Raw genomic sequence first — 21451 nt, 5'->3', positions numbered from 1 at the left:
ATACCTGATGAAGGATGGGAAAAGCCAGTGACTTTTGATGTTTTCAATTTCTGATGAACTGCCAGACATGATTATTGTGGTGAAGTTGACCAATATTTTCTTTATTGGGTCCCTATACCCATTTATTATATTTACAAGGATGAACTGTGGGTACCCCAACGTTTTACTTATCATGTAAATTTTTATTTATTCCCAAATTAACACTTGGAGAAAAGCTTTGAGAAAAATTCTTTTCTGAGAAAGATAGCATGTACAAATATCATTATTTCCTAACTTTCAATAAGTGTGGGTGATGGATAAAAGGATTTATAATGTGAAATACTGAACACACGATCTCTAAAAAAAGAACAGCAGTTTTTGAGTGGTTTTTAAGATAAAACTAATAAAAAAGAACAAGCTAACGTCATCATAGGACTTACAGTGACATGGGTTTATTTCTAAGTTCATATTTTTATAAGAGAAGCTTTCAAAATGCTTCATATTTGAATGGCATTCTCTTTCTGAGTTTGTCTCTTATCTCTTTCTGAATTTAGCTCTTACCTACTCCAGTGTCCTTGGCAATGCTGTCAGGACTGTTGCTCTATGGATAGAGTTGGCCCAGATCTCAGCTGGTTCATTACCTAGTCCTGTTGTCAGGGGACACAGTGATAGCTCTGTAACCCATGAAATCTCCTGTGTGCTCACACAGCTCCTCCTGTTGAAGGCTTGCTCCTGCAAAGTTCCAAGACCCAGCAACTCCTGTAGGGCCTTCACCAGCTTAGATGGGATTAACTGCATTCTAGATGAAGTGGTCTAATTATAATCAGCATAGAATCATAGAGTGGCCTGGGTTGGAAGGGTCCTTAAATATAATTCCAACCCCAATGCCATGGAATGAACACCTTCCACCGGAACACTTCCAGGGATGGGGCATCTACAGCTTCTGTGGGCATGCTGCTCCAGTGCCTCACTACCCTCACAGAAAAGAATTTCTTCCTAGTGTCTAATCTAAACCTCCCCTCTGTCAGTTTGAAGCCTCAGAACAAAGCAGTTTCTCAGTATTTCTCCCAGGCTACCTATCATTACATCTTACTTTTTACTTTTCAGAGCACTTATCACAGTTTAAGAGGCATAAGTCATTGTCCTCTTTTTTTTTCTTTTCTTTTCTTTTTTTTTTTTTTCCTTTCTGATAGACACCTGAAATATAAAATTCTCTCTTCAAGTAGCTGCTGGTATTCCTGAGTATGTTAAAAATACCTGGAGGTGTCAAAGAACCTCTGCCATCATGTCCATGAGAGGATGTAATGAATGCTCCTCGGAATCCACGGATCCCTTATAGCAGAGTGTCCTCAAAGGCATTGATCTGCCCTGATGAAGTCCAAGAGGCCAGAGAGTAGCTGGAGAGCAGGGAAGGTGGCACTGAGTTGGGTAAAAGTCCTGAATCCTGCTGGCCAGGCAGACTGGAACGGAGCAGTGGCTTGCTCGCTACCTTGCCTCTGATAAGCCACTGAGAGGAAGAGCAAATTAAGCAGCATCTTGAAAGAATTCAAAGTTCTTACACACACTCAGACACACTCCTTAGTAGCCTGTTCTGCTGCTGTGCATTCTAAATAGAAATATCAGTATATTTTCAAAGTATAATTAGAAAGAAAAAATTAAAAGACTTGGATAATCCCGGATAAAGCAATCTTTTTTAACTTCAGTTAGTTCTAAACATCACAGCAGCTGCTATAATAGTACAAGAAGAATTTTGACTTGGTTTTTTTTTTTTTTCTAGTTGCTTTGGCGTGTTTGAGCAAATGACTGAGCTGCTGCTGTTAGCCAAAACCTGTTTCCCCAAATGTTTAATTCTGCTTTCTGTGATTATTTTTAATCTGTGTTCTCTAAGCTGCATTATCATATGTGAATTCTGGCTGCATATTTTTTAAAATAATTTATTTGCAACTATCAGAGATACCTTATGAATAAGTTATCAACCATCCCTAAGAGCTATAGCTGCAAACATCTTTAAAAAGTAATATTTATAAGTCTGTGAACATTTTCAATTAATATGTTTATCAAATGAATGCACTTAGGGTTAAGAAAACAGCTCCTCTCTGTTAGGAACACGACCACATTACTTATATTTTCTTTAATGCTAACATGTCAGTGGCAGCTTTTGAACTGATTGAAATGATCCTTTAGGAAAAGTTCAATTTAAATAAACTGTTTTTATCCTAAGAGATCTCAAGGCTCTCTGGGACCATCCCACCAAACCAATGGCACAGACCTTTAATAATGCATCATAAATTGCCAGTGTAGTGATGGAAAGCACAAAGCAGAGTGGAACTGCAAGTTTTCAGTTTTCCTTAGAGAGGAACAGAATTTAGTAGAATAAATAAAACGAAAAACTTCTCACTGAGGGGGACATCAGATAGTTTGGACAGCAAGATTTAAGAATTTGAGTGCTGTCTTTCATGATAGGGTTGTGCTATTTTGAGGAATGATGACCAAAAACGACTATAGATGAAATTCCCTGGCTCTAAAGAATCAGGGAATTGGTCAGATCATTTGAGATTCAGGTTATGAAAATCTCTATTTTTTTAATTTTTGTTTTTTAGGCAAAAAAATCATAACTTGAAGAGGCTAATGATTAGTGTGTTATTGTAAGCATTGACAAGGATGGAGAAGGGGATTGTATTGTACCTAGGCAATATTTTAATGTCTAAGGCTGAACTTCATCAGGGTGGCTTTTAGGAAACAACCACTTTACTAGGTGGATTGTTTACTACTGTAGCTGAGAAAGAGGTAGCAAAATGTTCTGATCTCTTTTCAAGAATAACCAGTTGCTTTCTTGACTGTGATTGGTAAAAGTGTTTAAGACTATTGAAATAAAGACCAGGAAGGTACCTTCATTTGAATTTTTATTTTTGTCCTTCTCAGGAATGTCACTTTAGTTCAGGGCTGGAAAGTGTTACTTTCAAGTATGATTTGCATGTGAATGTGTGCTTTTAAATATTTATTTATTTGTTTAAACTAATAGTTATACAAATTCCATCCCTAAGGGGCAGTTAAATAGACAGAAAGCAGATTTGGTATATTGATACTCTAGTCCTGATCATAAAGTAGGTATATCAATGTAAAGCACTTTTACACTGTGCCCAGAGGAAGAGGCTGCACCATTTTAATGATGCTCTAAAAGTCAAAATGATATTATTCTATTGATGGTTATTTTATTGCCTATGGATTCCCAGGTGATGCTACACCAGCCCTAATTTATGAAGGCAATTTTTGCTGATTAGTTACTTAATGACATTAGGGTAATATTTCTCAGCCTTGTTGAAAGGGAAAATTTTACTTTTGCTTATCTGCTCTTGTTTTGGGTTATTTCCCTGCCTCTGAATGGGCAGCAGCTCCATCCTCAAGTCAGAGGGTTGCCTGTGTTTGCATTGCTGCCCTGCCTTGGAGGACATGAATTGCCACGGAGGAAACTGGTAAACAGTTGTTGGTAAACAGTTTTAAGGCTTGTCTAAACATTTGCAGCCAGTAATTAGTCTTTTCTTACTCAGGCAACTGGGGGAAGCTGAGCTCCTGCCAGCTCCCAGGGAACTGCTGACTGCTGTGTCTAATGCTTTGTGGTTCCCTGAGGGTTCTGTTGCACAGTTTGAGAAACCAGCCCTGTGCTAGAGGTGAAAACCAGGTATAGGGTGTCTAAGACATATGAGATATATCTGAAAGAATACAGGCAGTGTGGGGGGTAAAAAGGAAAAACAAAAAGGCAAGTGGAGATGAAGTGAGTCTGGCAGTGGAAAGGAGATTAAAGCAGGAGAGGACAGAATCAGGGAGAATTTGGAGAGCAAGTAAATATAATGACCAGGTTGCTGCTTAGTCAGTGGAGTGAAAAAGGCATGTGTTCATTTTTGCATAAGCATAGGGTGACAGAAATTTTAGGGCCTGTCTTTGCTCCACCACTGTTGTGCTCCGCTGTTTTGGAAACTTGGTTGATATGATTCCATCAGCTTGTGAACATATTTTAAGATTTGATATTATTTAAATAGTAACACTGGTTGACTTTACATTTTCAAAAATCCAGCTTATTTAGACTAGGGTCTAATACAGTTCAGGCATAGTATTGACTTGAATAAAAAGAGAGAAGGGGAATTCCTTGCCCCCCACTGCTTTAATAATCATGAATTAGAGATCTTTCTGCAAAGCTGTCTTTTTTGTTTTTTTCTCCCCCTCCTGTTTTTGATTTTCTGTCTTTATTTCCTTATAGTGTGCCCAAAAATTCTAATTTAGTTTGGTAAAATATACTCCCCAACCAGAGGGCAAATAATTGTGAGAGAGATGCAAAAAGTGGAATTGATTCTGATACAAATACAAAATCTGTTAGTGCTCTGGAACACTTCATGTTTCGTTTCATTTTGTTTTGGTTTGAATGTTACTGTCTTTCAGTAGTTAAACAATGAAGCCCCAAACATGAGGTGATGATACTACTAAAGGGATTATTGTGGAATGCATGCAAACATTGGTCTGCAACTCCAGAGGCAGAGAGTGCTTTGTTTCAAGATTGTTCACTCATGGTTATTACAGGACTAAGAGTTTAAAAAATAAGAGGTCCATTTCTCTTTTGGGCAAATGGACAAAACTCCCATTGCCATTAATAGGAACTGTGCCCTCTTTACAGCTGAGATTATTTTGGTTTTATGTGACTTATTGGAGTGGACAAATAGTAAAAAGATGCTCTAGTTGAGATTTGGTGTCTCATTGTCATCTTTCAATATTACAGATATTTAGCAATAGAATTCACAGTGAGGCATGAAAAGAGTTTGGGCAGTTTGTAAAGTACATTTGCAGACTAGAAAGCCTCTTTCCTGGGCTATGGGTTGAACACCCTTTGTATTGTCTTTCCAGCCCACCTTGTTTTGTTGGTTGGTATGAGCTGATGAGTGCCTGCAGTGGCAAATCACCTGTCAGGTGCTAAGCAGGTGGTTCCACTGAGATATTTTTCTTGTATTTTATCCCAGTGTACTCACAGCATTGCTAAGTGCACTGGCAACTAATAAAAGATCGTACATGTATATTTGCCTGTGACTTCACAAACACTATTTACAGCTGTAAAGAGTGACGGTGATAACTAATTAGCTGCAGGGTATGTGAGTACTGCGGTAAAGAGAGCTCTGTATAGATAATGAACCCATTAAGGAAACACTTGAACCCAGTGGGACACCCCTCACCAAGCCAACCCACCCTGCAACACAATAGTCCTTGCTGAAAAACTGGAGCCCAAATGTCTCTGTTGTTGCAAAGCTGAGCTTATGTAGATGGAAGCTGGTGATATGTACACGATCATTATACTGTGTCAAGTCTCATTTTGAAGACCATAAGTATACCTTTTTAAAAGAAAAACAGACTACTTCACCAGCCTAGAGAGAAACATAAATCATATATTTTTGTCACCTCAAAAGACCACTAAAAGATGAGCTTTAATATTTCAAATGCGACAAGCAATCTGTACACATGAATCACAATTTGAGTTCCATTACAGCTGAGCTGATATATACCACTGTGTGCTTTATGGATTTTACTCTAACAATATTAAGTAAAAACCCAAAGCCTTTTGTGATGAATACCTAACCTTTTACAAGAATTTGTAGAATTGAGGTCCAGAACAACAGTTTTAGTGTAGCCCTACAAGCATTAATAAGAAAATTCTGTTGCCAGTTTTGACCTCTTAATATTATTCTCTCTAAAGAAAATGTGTGTATTAGTAGAAGGCTAATGTTGCAAAGATAAAAGAAAATGTGAAATGCCGAAAGGGTTTATGGAAAATGCGCCAAAGAAAATGGGCAAAGTTTGAAGGGATGGATCTTTTGTTACTTCTGCTTCCTTTTTTAGGCCTGGGCTTTTTCTTCCTGGACTCCAGAACTTCTGCAGCAACCCAGTGCCAGTTTTCCTCAATTCCTCTATTTATAGTCAAGTCACCACTTGAAGTCCTTAGTCTCCTTTTCAGATATTCTCCCAAGGCAATATTTTCATATAGGTTGTGAATTTTCTTTTTATCTCTGGGTATTCTTGTATCTTTTGTTACAGCAATCTGGGCCTTTCTTGCAATGAATCAAAGTTCAAATTCCTTCACCTCTGAGATTTTTAATCCCCTCTCTTCTCCTTGGGGAAGAAAGAGAGGTGTAGTCCAATGAATTCAGTGAGGAAGCTGGAGATGAAGAGTAGTGCATAAGGTTAATTTTCAGGTGAATTGGTTGCTGTTTTGACATTCTTGCTTTCTTTACAGACATCTTTTATTCCTTTTCCTTTTATGCTAGAAAATTATTAGATATGCAAGAACAAAACTCCTCAAAGCTATGCTCCAAAAGCCTATTAAAAATAGTCTGTGAGCAGAACAGTGTGAACACACGTCAACACCTGAGTGTTTCCCAAGTGGCTCGAGCACTCAGTGGTGTGATAACAAGACATGTGGGAGGAATTTTTGTGGCTTTCATCTTTCATATATTGATGCTCCCAACTTTTTAAAATTCATTTAATCAACTGGCACTGCAACTGAAACAACAGAAATGCAGGAACGAGATAGTTTAAGGTGTTTGCAGTGATATACAAAGTATTTTGCCTCCAGGCCATCATTTCTAATTCATCCCAAGTTGGCAGCAGTGAGAAATCACTGCCAACTGACAGCTGTTTGCTGGCCAACATGAAGCAATTTAGCTAGTAGTTCCTGCTGGACAGCTGTCTGTAATGTGGAAAGTGTGAGTGCAGCTGGCATGTGTTTCATTTTCAGAGACTCGAAAATGTGGGTGTATCTCAACTGCAGCCACTTCAGCTGAGGAAGGTTAAGCAGGATACCAGAATTTAGGTAACCAAGAACTCAGCATGTGCACAATTAAACTCCCCCACCTTCTGGGACTGAATGCTGCTGGTGCTAGTGCCTTATAGCACTTCTGCTGAGTCTCCATAAGCATGGTGTGTGGAGGGAGAAGGGAGTCTGTAGCTTGGGCTCTACAGATGGCTGGGCAGAGACTGCACTGGGGGGTGACCAGCTCACTGGTACTTCAGCCTAGGAGGGTCTTCAGCTGTGTTGTCAATTGATACCTTTCCTGAGTGGGAGCAATCAATACCAAAAAGAAAGTAATAGGGACAAAAAAAAAGAGTCTGATTCATCTTTCTTTGTGTGGACGTATGTAACACTAGAATTAATACTTTGAAAACCATGAATTACTTCATGTAAAGTCTGTGCTGCTAAGCAGAAAATCTATCCTGCTGAGAGAAAAATAAAGAAAATTCTTCAGTGTAATGTCTGGTTCTGCAAGGAGGGAAGGGGGGAAGATTTTACAGTTTACAATATCACAGAGCTTTGAGATATTTAAACAGGCAAGTAAATGATAGGTTTGAGTCACTCTTGGGAAAACAGTTTTGATTTTTGGATTTGCAGCAGCAATAGAGATTGCTTAAGCAGAGGTATGGGGTCAAGTTTTTACTGCTCCTTAGTCATCTGTTTTTTCTTTTGACATGATGCAATGCAGGCATAAAATGGGCTTAGGTGACCAGTTCAGTCTTCTGCTTGTGTGAGGTGTGGAAGTGGCACAGAGCCCTGTCCAGTAACCCCTGCACAGAAACTCCTGTGTTTCAGGGACAAGGCACTGTCAGAGTACTTGGGTTAATCCAGAGGTCTGGAGCACTCACTGTCCAACTGAGCAGTTGAATCTGCTTCTACATTGTCCTGACAAACATTGCCACATCATATCTGACCAGCACTGCAACTAATACCACGCTGTACAGAGTTACTATGGCATTAAGAGTTAGGATTTTCAGTATGGCATACTTCTGACACTGTTTTATGTGTTTGCAGACTGCATCAGTACTTTTCCAGTTTAAAAAAAAGTGTTTCAAGAAGAACAGTGTGAAGGAACCCATTACTATGATACAGGTGTTTTAGCTCTATTTTAAGGAATATTTTTTGCTGAATTTTCCTTGCTCCTTAATGATGGTGTTTAACCTGATTGCCTTTGGAGCTGTAAATGGAATTTATTTTCTCCAATGTCCTTTCACTGACTGTAACCTTTTCCTTTGGTGGTTCTCCCCTGCAGATATTGATGAGTGTGCTGCCAAGATGCATTACTGCCATGCCAATACCGTGTGTGTTAACTTGCCTGGCTCCTATCGCTGCGACTGTGTCGCGGGATATGTCCGTGTGGATGATTTCTCCTGTACAGGTGAGCTCTTGGGTGCAGCAGCAGTGCTCTTGTACTCCATGTGCTGTGTGTGTTATTGAGCTTCTGGGTCCTCCCTGTTCCATCCCAAATGCCACGGACCAGCTGGTCCTCTGCCAGCGTAAAATTTAGGCGCAAGCAGGGAGATAAATGTGGTATGGAGGTACCTTTCCTATGTGTGAGCCCTTTGGAATTAACTTGGAAGGTGGCTGAAGAAGGCCTGTGGTGCAGCCACTGAGTGCTGTTGTCAGCCAGGACACGGTCCCTTTGTGCCCCACGTCTGGCTCTGGGCGAGGGGCGGAGGCTGAGGTCGGATTGCCCGGGCTGGGGGAAGAAATAACACTTTGTCAGCTGTGGTTTGAGACTGCTCAGTGGATTGAGACATGAGAAAGTATCCAGGAGGAGAAGCTTTCTGGACAGAGCTGAGAGCAATGTGTAAAAGGAAAACTGAAAATGTATAAAGTCCTCCTAACCACTTATTTTTAGGTGTTTTGGAGGTTGTTGTTAATGCTGAGAACTAATGTCTCAAAGACTACGACACATTGTTCAGAAAATGGAGCAAGTGTGATAGCATTAGACAATAAATCTTTTTTAATATCTATCAGCAAAATTATCTCTAAAAATTCTTAATGGAAGGTAGGTAAGTCTCGTTTCCATTTAGGGGTTTCTAAGGGACCTTCTCTGGCAGTCTCAGAAAAATATGAGAAGCTGCTGAACTGCTCATCCCAGCTCTACCTATCTTGGATAACATCTTCAATCACAACACTCTAGAAAGGCTGATTTTGGGATTATTTTTATGGATTATTTTGATCAGACAAAGGAGGAAGATATCAGGCAGGTTTGCTGAAATGGATATATCAACTTGGCACAATACCATGTTTAGAATGGTGAGCTGTTTTCTCAAGGAGTGTTCCATATGAGAATGATTTCCAGCCTGGAATAACTACATTGTAATGCACGTTATCATTAGGGAAGGTCATAGGAAATGTTGACTTTTATGATGACAGCATGTCTTTTAGCTAAGATTATGTAGTTTATAAAATTGTAGGAAAGTCCTCTTGAGAGAGGCTGGTACTAAATTGGTGTCAGGAAGCTGATTTTTATTTTGCCCAGAGTCATTATTTCTGTATAATCTGTCTCTTTTGAGTTTTTCTTGATCTTTTATAATATCACATGACAGATGCAGACCTTAAAGCTTCAGACCTTCAATTCTGTTCTAAATATGTCTGCTGGGTGAGGTAGAAGCCTTCACAGTGATGGGGAGAGTGTTCTTGCTAATCTGACACTTGCTTTTCAATGGATGCACTACTGACTTCCTAATAATCCTTTCTTTCCAGCAAGACACTATCATTAGGCATGCAAAGGGTTTAGAAAGCAAGGTATTTGTGATTTACCAAAAAAGAGTGAAGTGGTAAGATAAGTTGCTTGACAGTAATGGGTGAGCATCCAATTAAAATGCATGCACACACAAAAAAATCAGGAGTGGACTTGGGAATAAATAATAGAATGAGGGAGATAACTATTTCTTGCAGGTTTATTGTCTTGCTAAAAAGACTTCATTTTTGACATCACGGTTAAAAAGCCCAGCAAGCGTGTAACATAGATCAGGAGGAACTTAGTTCATTGCCTGTTGTATTTAGAAATGATGGCTTGTTATAATAATAACAACTGTAGTTAAAATAAGCGCTGTGCAATAGAAGCACTAATCCTGTTTTGCATTTTGCATTATGTTTATACAGACTTTAAGCAATAATAGCAAAGATGAAAAAAAAAAAAAGAAACAGGCAGCAAATATTCAACTAGTTCCCCCTTATACTGAAACCGAGTGTTTAGAAGGCACAAGTGAAATAAATTGTAGCTATTATTCAGTTTTTTAAAATTATTACTCTTTATTCAATCAAAATAAACGAGAAATTTTCTTGTCATTGAACCATGCAATTGGAGAGAAATCTGACAGCCTGAGATGGGCTGGTGTTCTGATGACAACTGTGTGTGGGGGGGTCAGACTCTGATGGGTTCAGGACAAGGATTAAGAAGTTTCAAAGGTATGTGCTTAAGGCACATGCATGGCATGGCATGTATTTTATGCACTGTTGACCTTAAAGCAGAGTTATTCCACAGAGCAGGAGTTATCACGTTTTGGGAAGTCTGAGTCTGCTTCATGAAGGCACAAAGTCATCACCTGCTGTTGAGCAGATTGTGTGTGTTGCTGGGCAGGCATGTGCTTGGTGGCCTTGGTGTCTGATCCCCCAGCTCTGGCAGCTTGCAGAAGGTGGAAGGCAGTTGTATGTGGAAGCCGTAAATCAGAAATAATTTTTGAGCTGAATAAAATATTTTAATTCGATATTGAGGGGTTTATCTTTATAAAAAGAAATGGAGTAACTATTGAAATGCTATGTCAGTTTGAATTGAGCAAAATGAAATTCATTCAGATATTCCTGAATTTTAAATGCACTGCTTCAGATGCCTTTTCTTAAAACACTGAATCTTTCTAAAATTAAACTAATTTTTGCTGTTTTGACATTGCTGAAACCTTTCTTCCCCAAACAATTTTTGAATAATTGTTCCCAAGTGTGAAGTAGGAACTTCTGTGGTTATCAGTAAGAAACTACTGTCTTGGAAGCTGTGCTGATTGCATAGAAAATGCAGTCATAGAGACAGAGTGACTAAAACAATATTCTGGATTAAGTCTCCAATTATGTGAAACTCCTAACTATGATTTCAAATTAAGTAGTGACTATTTCAATAAATTATCAGTGTTCAGTCTCACATAAGCAAAAGACCCGGTGTGTTGAGGTATTTTGTGACAGGTTAGTCAGCCTAGTAATAACTTCAGCCTTTGTTCACCAAGAAAGGTACATCAGTGTTTTTCTGCTTACCTATTTCTAGAGCTCTGTGCTCTGAATGTTAACTAAGTTGTTGAGTGAAAGACAGTTTTATTAAGAAAAGTTACCTTTGAATAGGAACCTGCTTTTCAGTCTGTTCCTGTGACACTGACAGGTTGTTTATCTGTTCTCAAGTAAATCACAGTCTTGTCCATTCCGAAACTGGCAGCAAGATTTGCTGCTCCAGATGTTCTTGTTTGCTGGAATCTACTGATTTAAAGCATTTGATTGACTCTCACAGGTTTTTACCCTGGTTGCTTGTTGTAAAATAAGTTCTCTTGGGTTGCTTTCTTCTGACATAGCAGTTTGGGAGTTTGCTTCAGAGGTGCATCATTTTGTTTTATGCTTTTGAAGCATTATAGATTACTTAATAAAAATATAATAATTTTATTTTTGATGGGCTGCATCTGTTCTCTGGTATGATTTTCAAAATTCATTTATATGAGTTTTTGTAGTTTGAAACTAGAATATTTAGTTTCTATGTCCCACTGTCACTCAATAAAGTATGCAAATGCCTTTTCATCTTAATGAGCTATAAATTATCTATAATAATTACATATAACATGCTGATATGAAGAGGTAACAGTGTGGGTAGGTTTTGTCTCTTTTTGCATAGTACTGGAATTTTCTGTGAAGACAATCAGAATGGTCATGAAAAAGATTCCTGGCCTTTAACACTTATGATAACCATTTAAAAAAGTATCAGTGATTTTGCAGTGTTTTCCTTGAGGCTGCCTGGGACACCAAAAAATTCCCCAAATCCTGCAGTCATTCAGAGGATAAGTTACTTCACTTTGTGTGATCACTACTGGATTTGAATGCTGTATTTCATTTTATTTGGGTTTTTTTGTTTGTCTGTTTTGTTTTTCGTTTCCTACAAATATTCACTGATTATGTATTAAAGCTTGAAGACCTTCACAACTGAGACTGCTGAGAGATTTTTCTTCCTCTATTTCCATGTATTACTCATGGCACTCCTGGAAGATGAAGAAGCCTCCTTTGGACTTGGGAATGTCTCAGCCCATTTTGTCCTTGGGGCATCTTTGAAGAAGTAGTACAGAAAGTTATCTTGCCATCCAACATATGTCAGTACCCTGTTCTGCCAAAATGTGGTGAGACCTGTGTGCAAACACCCTTCTCTTTATGCACCCAGCTTTGCTGACAGATGTTTTCCTTTGGGAAAGTAATCCACCTCCATATTTTACTGTGGAGTTGTGCAGTTCTGCATAATGTATGAACACTGGACTGTGTTTTTATCCCTTTTTCAGTCCTCATTTGGTGGGATGATGTTCACGGAATTTCTTTAGGTTTTGGTCTCTCAAAGCAATGACTCACTAAAATATTTGTATGTAACTTGCATAAAGCAAGCCCTTATCTACCACAGAAACAGGAAGTATTTTCAAAACACACAGTACAGTATTTTAATTCTGTGGAAAAAATGATGTTACATAGAAATATATTATTTTTAAGAAGTCTTAGAATATAAATATTAGTCTTGAGTTTACATGCTAATTTGATTTACAGTATGGGAAAGTAAGAAAGTAAGGAAGTAAGAAAATCTAATGATTTTGCCAGGTTATCCCATAAGCCCCTTCCCTTCCATCCTGTGTGGTTTCTGGAGCAGCATTCAGTTTGGAATGTAATGCACTGTTCAGAACAAGCCCTTCTGCAGCATGTTATTAGAAAAGTTGTGCCTAAAGCATAGAAAAATATAGAGTTCTGAGAAATTTAATTTTCAAGGGAAAAAAGTGAGAAACCCTTTCTCCTGCTCTTCCCTTCTTCCCCTCCCCTATCTGTGAAAGGCAACTCAACTGCAGTAATTTCCTCCTGTGGTTAGAACAAATGTTCAAATTGTTTGCTATCACTAAAATTGATGCCTTTATATTTTTGTGACTGGAGTTTACCTGTCAGGTTCAAGGTGGTGTAGTTGACCCCGTAATAATGCTAATAATGCAGCAAGTTTCACAACAGTGAAGTGGCAATCTGGAAGGGCAGGTTACTGGCCTGTCACATCCAGAATCACTGGCTGTGTTTGTAAAGGACCTGAATAGAAGCTGTCAGGCAGCCCATTGATGATATGGTCACTCTTTGAAAGACAGTGCTCTTTCTGAAATCTAATCTACTGACCCTCTTTCCCACTGGTTCTTTTTGTTGAACTAAATTAGCATTCAAGAAAGCAATAGCATTGTTTTTGGCGTGGCACTTGCACTTTCAAAGTACTGTGCAGGGTCTTGGATGTTCACAGAGGTCAGTAAACAAATGTTACTGCTGTTCTTGTGATGGCCTGGATTTGGGGAATTGATAGACTTGTCTGCTAGCTGAAAACACAAGTCTGTGTCAGCAAGCAGTGAAGGTAGGTCTGAGGTAGAGTAGTTTTCAGGTATGTTTTGGGGAAGTGGTCTCTTTAGATCTTAGGATATCTTTAGTATCTTGAAGGCTTCCCTCAATCCATTCTTTGCCCAGAGAGAATGTGTTTTTGGAATTGCCCTGACCCAGGTGTGGGACCTTGCACTTGGCCTTGTTGAACTTCATAATGTCCTCAGGTGCCCACACCTCATCCCACCTCTGGCAGGCACCACTCAGCAAAATTGCCAAACTTTTCAGAGAAAATTATGAATATATTAATTGGGTTGGGGTCATAGTTATTGTCAGCATTTAGAGATTAGGTATCAGATGTTCAGCACAATGGGTCTGACTTGGGCAGATCTGCACCCCCTGACTTTACTTGGCACCAGTATTTATTCCCTGCTTTGGAATCCACCCTGTCCACTACACACTGAAGATACCCATTAACCTTCTAGGAGCTGAATCTTGATCTGTGTGCTTGTCTTCTCACTGCACTTCGAAACTGGTGTTAAGACAACCTGAACAGATGACACTGTGCTTGTGTTAACTCAGCAGGCACAAAGTATTTTTGTGCTGGTCTCTCCTTTCCTGAGGTCCTTTATGTCAAGTATAGATAAGGCAGGGCAGGATTTGGCTCCCTGTGTTAAGTAGGACTGTTTTGTTTGAACTGCAGTCAATAGCACCTCCCTTACTAGGACTGTGAAGGGAACTGTCCTTTAGTTCAGGGGGCCTTGAAATGCAGAAACATTTGTTTCAAGTCCCTCAGAGGGCTGTTGGCCAAGTTCAGCAGCAGGTAATCTATGCACCAGTGGGTATTGCCTGCCTCAGAGAGCATTTCTTTGCTCTGCAGGACAAGTCAACAGGAGACTAGAACAGTATTAAATCAATCCAGCAAAACAAAAAGGGAGCAATTCCACATCAGTTGACTGACAGTCACCCGAGTTTTGACTCAAACCCCATTAATTCAGGAGAAAGCTTTCAATCACGTTCATTTTGGCTTTAGGTAAGTCCACAGAGAGATAACTAGTGCACTATTGCCACAGGGAAGCTCTGTTTTTAATAATTATAAAGAGGATGATTCTTTTGTATTGTCAGAGAATGCTGTACTAAAATAGACAGTGTAGCTTCTCAATGCATCCCCTCAAGCCTGGTAAGTATTTAATTGCTCTTTTGGAAAAGGGAAGCTGAGGCACAGAGAGGTGGAGTGTTTTGCCCAAACTCATGCTGAGACAGTGGCAACACTGGAGAGTCTAGTAAAGAGTCAGAAAAATTAGAAATGGGAAAAACACAGACTTGTAACAACAAGAATTCAGTGAACAGTAAGGTTTATTTTTATAGATATTGACATTTTCACAAGAAACAATAGCAGTTCATTGAAGCACAGTGTGCATGGGACATGAGTAACCACATGGCCCTCATATTACAGATCTTCTTCTTCTTCTTTCTATGCAGTTTTGTAACATCTTTTGTTACTTTGGAGTTGAATTATTCCCCAGTCCTCTAGTTTTAAATGCCATGTTACATTCTTTTGTTCCTGACTTCACCCTCATTTTCTGGGTTTACTGGGTTTAACTGCAACATTTTTTACACTCCTTCCTTTAAAAAAATGCCATTAGAAAAACTGCATATTATTTGCTCCTAAGTGCTTTCAATCTGAGGAAAAAAATGTACTAAAAATGTAATATTTACGGTGATTTAAATTCCTCACTGGTAAATAGTTTAATTAAACATCTTTGTGCTTTCCTGTGCTCTAGGCATGGAAGTGTTGCTAATTTGTCCAGAGCAGTTGGTAATCCTTTCAAGTCCTTTTGACACATTGATTTTCTGTAACTTTATTAATACTAAAATTAATTAAACAGCTGACCGCAAATCATGCTGATGGTTGTATTTCCTGACTTAGGCATAATTAGCATTTTCACATGATTTCTTAGCTGCAGCCTTTTGTGCTGGTGTATATGCTATTGCAAAAATTTAGTATTTTAAATTCTTTTGCCTATGCACATTCATGCTTGGGCATAAACTTAAGCACTAAATTTAGGCTTAAAAATAACAGTATTGATTTAATACTTGTTCAAGATCCAGGAATGAAGCCGCCCATCTAAAGAACCAGCAAGGACAAGCACCTTGTTAGCATTTGTCCTGAGCTCTCTTACTGCAGGAGTTCTCCTCGATACAAAAGGACTAAATCCATTTTTATGGCCCAAGAATTCTTGATTCCTAAGTCTAGCAAATACTAGAAACAGTGAAGTGAGGGATGGAAAGAGAGCCACCACACTGATTTCTTAGTGGGAACCTGCAGCAGCTGCAGGATCAGTGTCAGTGGCTGGGAGCAAAAAGCTATTGTGTTTTAGTGATCTGCTTCCACTGTAAGTTTGACTGCCTTAAAGAGTTCCTTTTGGGAAAGAGTTTACTCGGTTGAGTTCTGATCTTTCTGGAGCTCGAACAGCTAGGGTTTGTCATCTTCTTTGTCCAAACAAGTAAAAAATGTCCCAGTCTGTATTCTGTTTTTAGAACCGTTTGTAACAAACTCTTTGTTCTTCAGACACGGAATTGAACTCTCCTATAAATCAGGGAAGTAGCTGAATCACAGGGAAGGGCATCAGGCTCACCATTGCCCCTCAAGGCAGGATCCTGAAACATCCTTTGTCTTATCTATTCTTAAAAAAACCCTAAACAACTTCAGTGAGGGAAATACCTGAATCCCCTTTTAGTGTGTGTGTGTGTGTGTGTCCCCCTTACTCAGCCATTCTAAGAAAGGTTTGCTTAATGGCTCCCTTAAATCTCCCTTGCCACAATTTAACCTGTCACCTCTTGTCATATTCTCAGTGAACATGGAGAATGCTTTGACATTTCTATTTGTAGTGCCTTTTAATATTTGAAATATCTTTTCGTGAATGTGCTTTATTCTCATCTGAAACCCAAAAGCCTATTTTTAGTTTTATGGCTGAACAGTACAACAATACTCTAAGTGGGTTTTCCTCATAACTTCACGTTTTCTCTTCAGAAAATTCTGGGTCTTTGATCCCAGACTTTTGGTGTCTTACAGAAGTTTTTTTCATGTTGAGTTGCCAGACTGTTGTTGTGTGTCCAGGAAGATGCTTTAAAGAATGGTCCCAGGTAAGAGGAGGTGCAGTGTGTGTGAGGTCGGCAAGTCAGACAGACAGATGTGGCCTAAACCTCCCATATTGATTCTCAGAGTCCCAGGTTGTGTTAATGTCTGCCTCCAAAGGCTGGTTAGCCAGGCCCAGTGCTGACCACTCTGGACAGGGGTTCTCTGTTTGCCCTGTTGTGTCCTCTTCTTCTGTCCAAACACATTGTTCAGCGAGACAAAGAGATGTCAGGTGGATGACTAATGGCCAGGTACAAACTCTCTATAGAGTTTGCTTTTGGGGCTTGAATAGATTCTGTGGCTTGTCTGATGTGAGTAATAATGAGCATTATTACTCTGGAAAATGTTTGGAAAACAGGCTCAAATGCTCCTCCACCATGCCTGTGTGTATCTGCAGTCTTATGTGACCAAAGACTGTGCAGAGTGTGGCACACATATGTGCTACATTTCTTCCAAAGGAATCCCACTCAGAGGAGGAGGAGCCCATTCACATTGGAACATGGGAGTGCCAAAGTCCTCCCACTTCAGTTTAAGGAGTGGTGATGATGATCAGGGGTGCAATCACTAGACCTCTAGAAAGGCCAAGAGCTTGCAATATATTTATTTGGATTTGACAGGTGTATAACTCATGAAAGGCAGTGTGTCATGGTGGATGAAAATAGTCTGCTGAGTCAGAAGTGACACATCTGTGAAATGTGCAGCACTTTGCTGCTCTACCATTGTCCTTGCTCCTTGGATTTATGATTTTCAGAGTAAGGCTTTTACTTCAGAAACAAAGGAATTCTATAAAGCTTTTTAAGCTGAACAGAAAATTTTCCATAAAGTTCATGGTGCTTATGTCTGACGGGCTTTTTTGACAGTGAGGAATATGTATGACAAAGGCTTTAGCAAGTTTTGGTTGTTTTTTTTTCTTTTTTTTTTTTCAATCTAAATGTACATTTTATACACAATGAGACAATATATTAACATTTCTCATTTTGTTGTGATCTCATTTTTATACCTGTGCTGAATATTTCATAGTTGTGTTCATATTGATTGGGAGAAAGCTAATATTTTATTAACAGCTATTGATTCTTGAGTGTCTATTACTGTATACAAGTGATCAAAGAATCACCTTCTGAGCAACCTTAGAAACTGAAAAGACCTTAGGACCCTGGTTCGGTGATGGGCATCTGTGATTTGTTTGAAGTGGCTGGGGTTTGGTGTAAGCCCTGTTTAGACATGCATTGTAGATCGTCCAACTCTTGCTTTGCTGGCTCTGCATCTTCCCAGATAACTTAAAAAATGCTTTTTTCAGCAGAAATGTGTGTGTTAAGGGATGGGGCAAAGTTTCTAGCTCTGAAGGCGTGCAGTGTGATTTGTTCCTTTGGATAGTCTCATTCCGGTCTTGGAGGACCTTTATGTTCTGTCTATGAGCAAGAACATTGAGATATATTATGGGTAATATTGCAGGTGAATGCTAGTGTGTCTGATAACCTAGATAATCCTCAATTCCTAAATTTATTTCTGGATTTGTAAACATAAGTGAATAACCATAAATCTGGTATAGTGTTGCCTTTCTGAAATGTTTGTGAAATAATGTTAAAAGGTGTAGAGCAACTGACACTGGCAAGCAGACTTGCTTGGTCCTTAAGAAATATAGCCTTTGGGAATAGCACAGGGATGGGGAGAAAAGGAGGTGCTTTGATCTATCACTTTGTAGTTAATATTTTCATGCTTTCTACTGTAGGCTTTTTGCCTCCCAGTATGAAATTTCCTATTTAGTTACATGATTGCGTGTAATAATTGCTCAAACTGGGGATTTTTATGACTCTCACAGAAATAGCTCTTATTCTTCATTGTCAGAGAAGTGGGGCAGAGCTGGGCAGATGAATGACACAGCCTTGCTAATTGTGTTCCCATTAGAATTGTCTATTGCAATTTCTATGCGCTTAGATTTTTTTCTTCTTTTCAGTGTTTACAAATAAAGTTCATTTTTAGAAAATATAGTTCGTGCTGCTAGACTGAGATAATCAGGTGTTTTGGGGAAGGCTTTCCTTGTTTGCCATATGAGAGCAGAAGAGCTGCCAAGCAAAGGATAAGGAAGTCTATGGAGAGGGAGCTTAATGGCCTGAAAAGGAAAAATATATTTTTCCTATTTATTTATGAAAGAGAAAAGTTTCCATGTTTTCAGGATTCTAGGGATTTGGCTTAGTCTGCTTTGTGCTTCTCATAATGTAGGGTTCTATTTCACAAAATTCAATGTATATAATCTTTCATAGTGCTGAACTACCAACATTTGTCCTTTATGCTAGTTTTTGGCTTGCTTGTTTGTTGTTGGCTTTTTTGCTTTCAAAATAGCACAAATGTTGAAAGTGGTATTCTGTGGAACATCTGACATAGCAAATTCTTCTTCAAGCAGTAAATTAAGAATGTGCATATTTAAGGCACACGTGCTCCACAAAGGGGCACAGGAACCCTCTGATCTTTGGAGACTTGCTTTCAGATGCATTCCTTGCTATTTATCCAATCCTGAACTGCATCCTGTGTTATAATTAGGCCACAAATGTGGCTTTGCCATAAAGCAAAGACATTCCAAGTGTAATCTCATTTCACCACAACGTAAAAAGTTACTTTTTTGAATGTGCCAGTACTGTCTGCTCAGTACAAAGCTCAAGAAATGCTCTGCCCTTGTACTTCACTCTGCATGCTTTTAAGAGCCCCACAAACCCTATGATGCATGATGCAAAATTGTCAATTATAAGTGATTTTTAAATAGAAAAAGGTAAATAGTATCTTTCCTGTCTGGATGAGCTTCATAACAGAATGGGGAAAAGCAGGATTACTACCTCATCATCAGTACTCTTTCAAGTTTGGGAACAAGAACTTGCACATGCAGGGTGCTGCAGTGGAGACCCCTTGCAGGCTTCCTGTGGCCCAAGGGAGCAGGGAGCTGTGGGCTGACTGGCACCCCTGTGGGAGTCCCTCTGTGAGCAGCAGGGTGCTGCACCTGCTCTGAGGTGCTTGGATGGCTCATGGGATGTGTCTGAGCTCCAGCAACAGCACAGGGAGCCTCACATTTCTTAGATTGTGATGAAATCCCAGAGAAAAGGGCGTTTATGATCTGAACTGGACTGGTGTGTGCCTTTTGAGGAGCATGGCACTGTGCTGTGGATGTCAATAGATGCAATGTCTGCCTCGTGCTGTGGCCCCATCCAGCTTGGGGTGCGGTGTCAGGCACAGAAGTTCATCTTTTCTCTAGGAACCAGGGTAGTTACATGTATTAAACCCACATTCAGTTCCCTGTTTCTCTGCCTGCGTGTTCCACACTTAGGAAACTAGATTTATTCCACTCCTTGGTGAAAGTTCAAAATCCACAGTCCAAGTGACTCTTCTCTCCATAGATCTGGGCTCTCTAACTGTTGCAAGCTCAAGATGTGTATAGCATCTGGGAATTTAGGTTCCTTTGCACTGTTTTCTTGTTGCTGCTGTTAGAATTGAACCACTGATGGGGATACTTCCAGGGATGGGGCATCCACAACTTGTCTGGGAAACCTGTGCCAGTGCCTCACCACCCTCACAGTAAAGAATTTCTTACTAATACCTAATCTGAACCTTCCCTTTGTCAGTGTGAAGCCAATGCCCCTTGTCCTGTCTCTCCAGGTCCTTGTCAAAAGTCCCTCTCCAACGCTTGTGTAGCCTCTTTAGGTACTGGAAGGGGCTCTGAGATCTCCCTGGAGCCTTCTCTTCTCCGGGATGAACAACCTTAATTCTCACAGCCTGTCTTTGTAGGAGAGGTGCTGCAGCCTTCTGAGCATCTTTTTACTCAATGCCTCCTGATATAGAAAAATGCACATTGAATCATGGCAGTGTATCCACCCTTTTGCCTTCAATGATGTCTGTCTTTGCATGATTCACCCACACTACCTGCCCTTTCTGTGTTAGTCAGGAATCAGCAGGAACAAGAGTATGGAGTGCAGATTCAGTCTCCTCCAGTGTGACCCCTGCCTGGGTGAATTTGAGTTATCATCTTACTGCTGCACAGACTGGCTTAGCTGGCCTCAGATGAGGGCAAGAAGGCCAACTTCCCATTCTTCCTTCTTCCCACAACCAAACTGAGTGTAAACTTGGTCTTCTGTCAGCTGAACTCATGAAGAACAAATAATTAAAGCAGCATAAGCAGGAAGGCCCATTGTTATAGACAGCAGTCCTGGATACACTCCTACCTGACTCTTCAGAGAGCAGTCTAAAGTCCAGATTTTTTTTTTCCCCCAGATAAAATGAATTGCCTTTTTATTAGAACCTGAAATCTCCACCTGCAGTTGACCCAGTACTTATTCTCTGTCAACAAATTTGGTTGTTTCAGAGAAAACACAGGCCTCCATGCAACTATGATAGATCATAGAAGGAATCCCTTTCCTTGGTTCCATCTAATGATCACTTTGTGCCTTGAACTGTAAGAATCAATAATTTCATAATTAAATTTTAGCTAGCAAGACTATTCATGTTCATTAAGGGGCTACTATTTTGAATATTATTGGATTTAAACTCAATACCGTCTAAAGTATTTTATCATTTAGATCCATTCTGTAAAATGACTGTTTACATCTGTCCACCCTGATTTTTTTTCCCCATTTAATTTCACCAAACAAGAGAGCCTTTTTATTAATACTGGGTGAGACAGTATTCTACATTCTGTTACTCATTTTACATACCTTTGTCGTAGCTGCTGTTAATTTTCTCATAAGTACTGAATAATCGTAATCTTTAACATCTTTTTATTCAGTTCTAAAGAAAACAAATGGGACCTTCCAAGGAACAAAGTTAAGTAGATACATGAATATTATAGTGATCTTGGAAAAATAATCATTTTTATCACTTTCATGCTCTACAAAGAGGAGGATAATTGCTGCTATCTGTTTAAATCCCTCAAATGCTATTTGTTGGTATAA

The 21451-nt window shown here is 39.4% G+C and overlaps 1 protein-coding gene across 2 annotated transcripts in view; it reads left to right on the top strand.

Annotated features, from left to right (window-relative positions):
• The window catches only part of NELL1 (neural EGFL like 1), a 273582-nt gene that overhangs the window by 127099 nt on the left and 125032 nt on the right, over nucleotides 1-21451 (top strand). For both annotated transcript variants that reach the window (XM_018083431.1, XM_018083430.1), the window contains exon 12: nucleotides 8058-8183. In XM_018083431.1, the coding sequence (XP_017938920.1) occupies nucleotides 8058-8183 (126 nt within the window). The remainder of the gene's footprint in view (nucleotides 1-8057; nucleotides 8184-21451) is intronic.

Source organism: Manacus vitellinus, unplaced genomic scaffold (genome assembly GCF_001715985.3).
Source record: "Manacus vitellinus isolate BGI_N305 unplaced genomic scaffold, ASM171598v3 scaffold_63_pilon, whole genome shotgun sequence".
In the NCBI taxonomy this organism is placed as follows: domain Eukaryota; kingdom Metazoa; phylum Chordata; class Aves; order Passeriformes; family Pipridae; genus Manacus; species Manacus vitellinus.
Note: the sequence above shows the minus strand (reverse complement) of the source record. Positions and strands in the feature narration are given on the sequence as shown.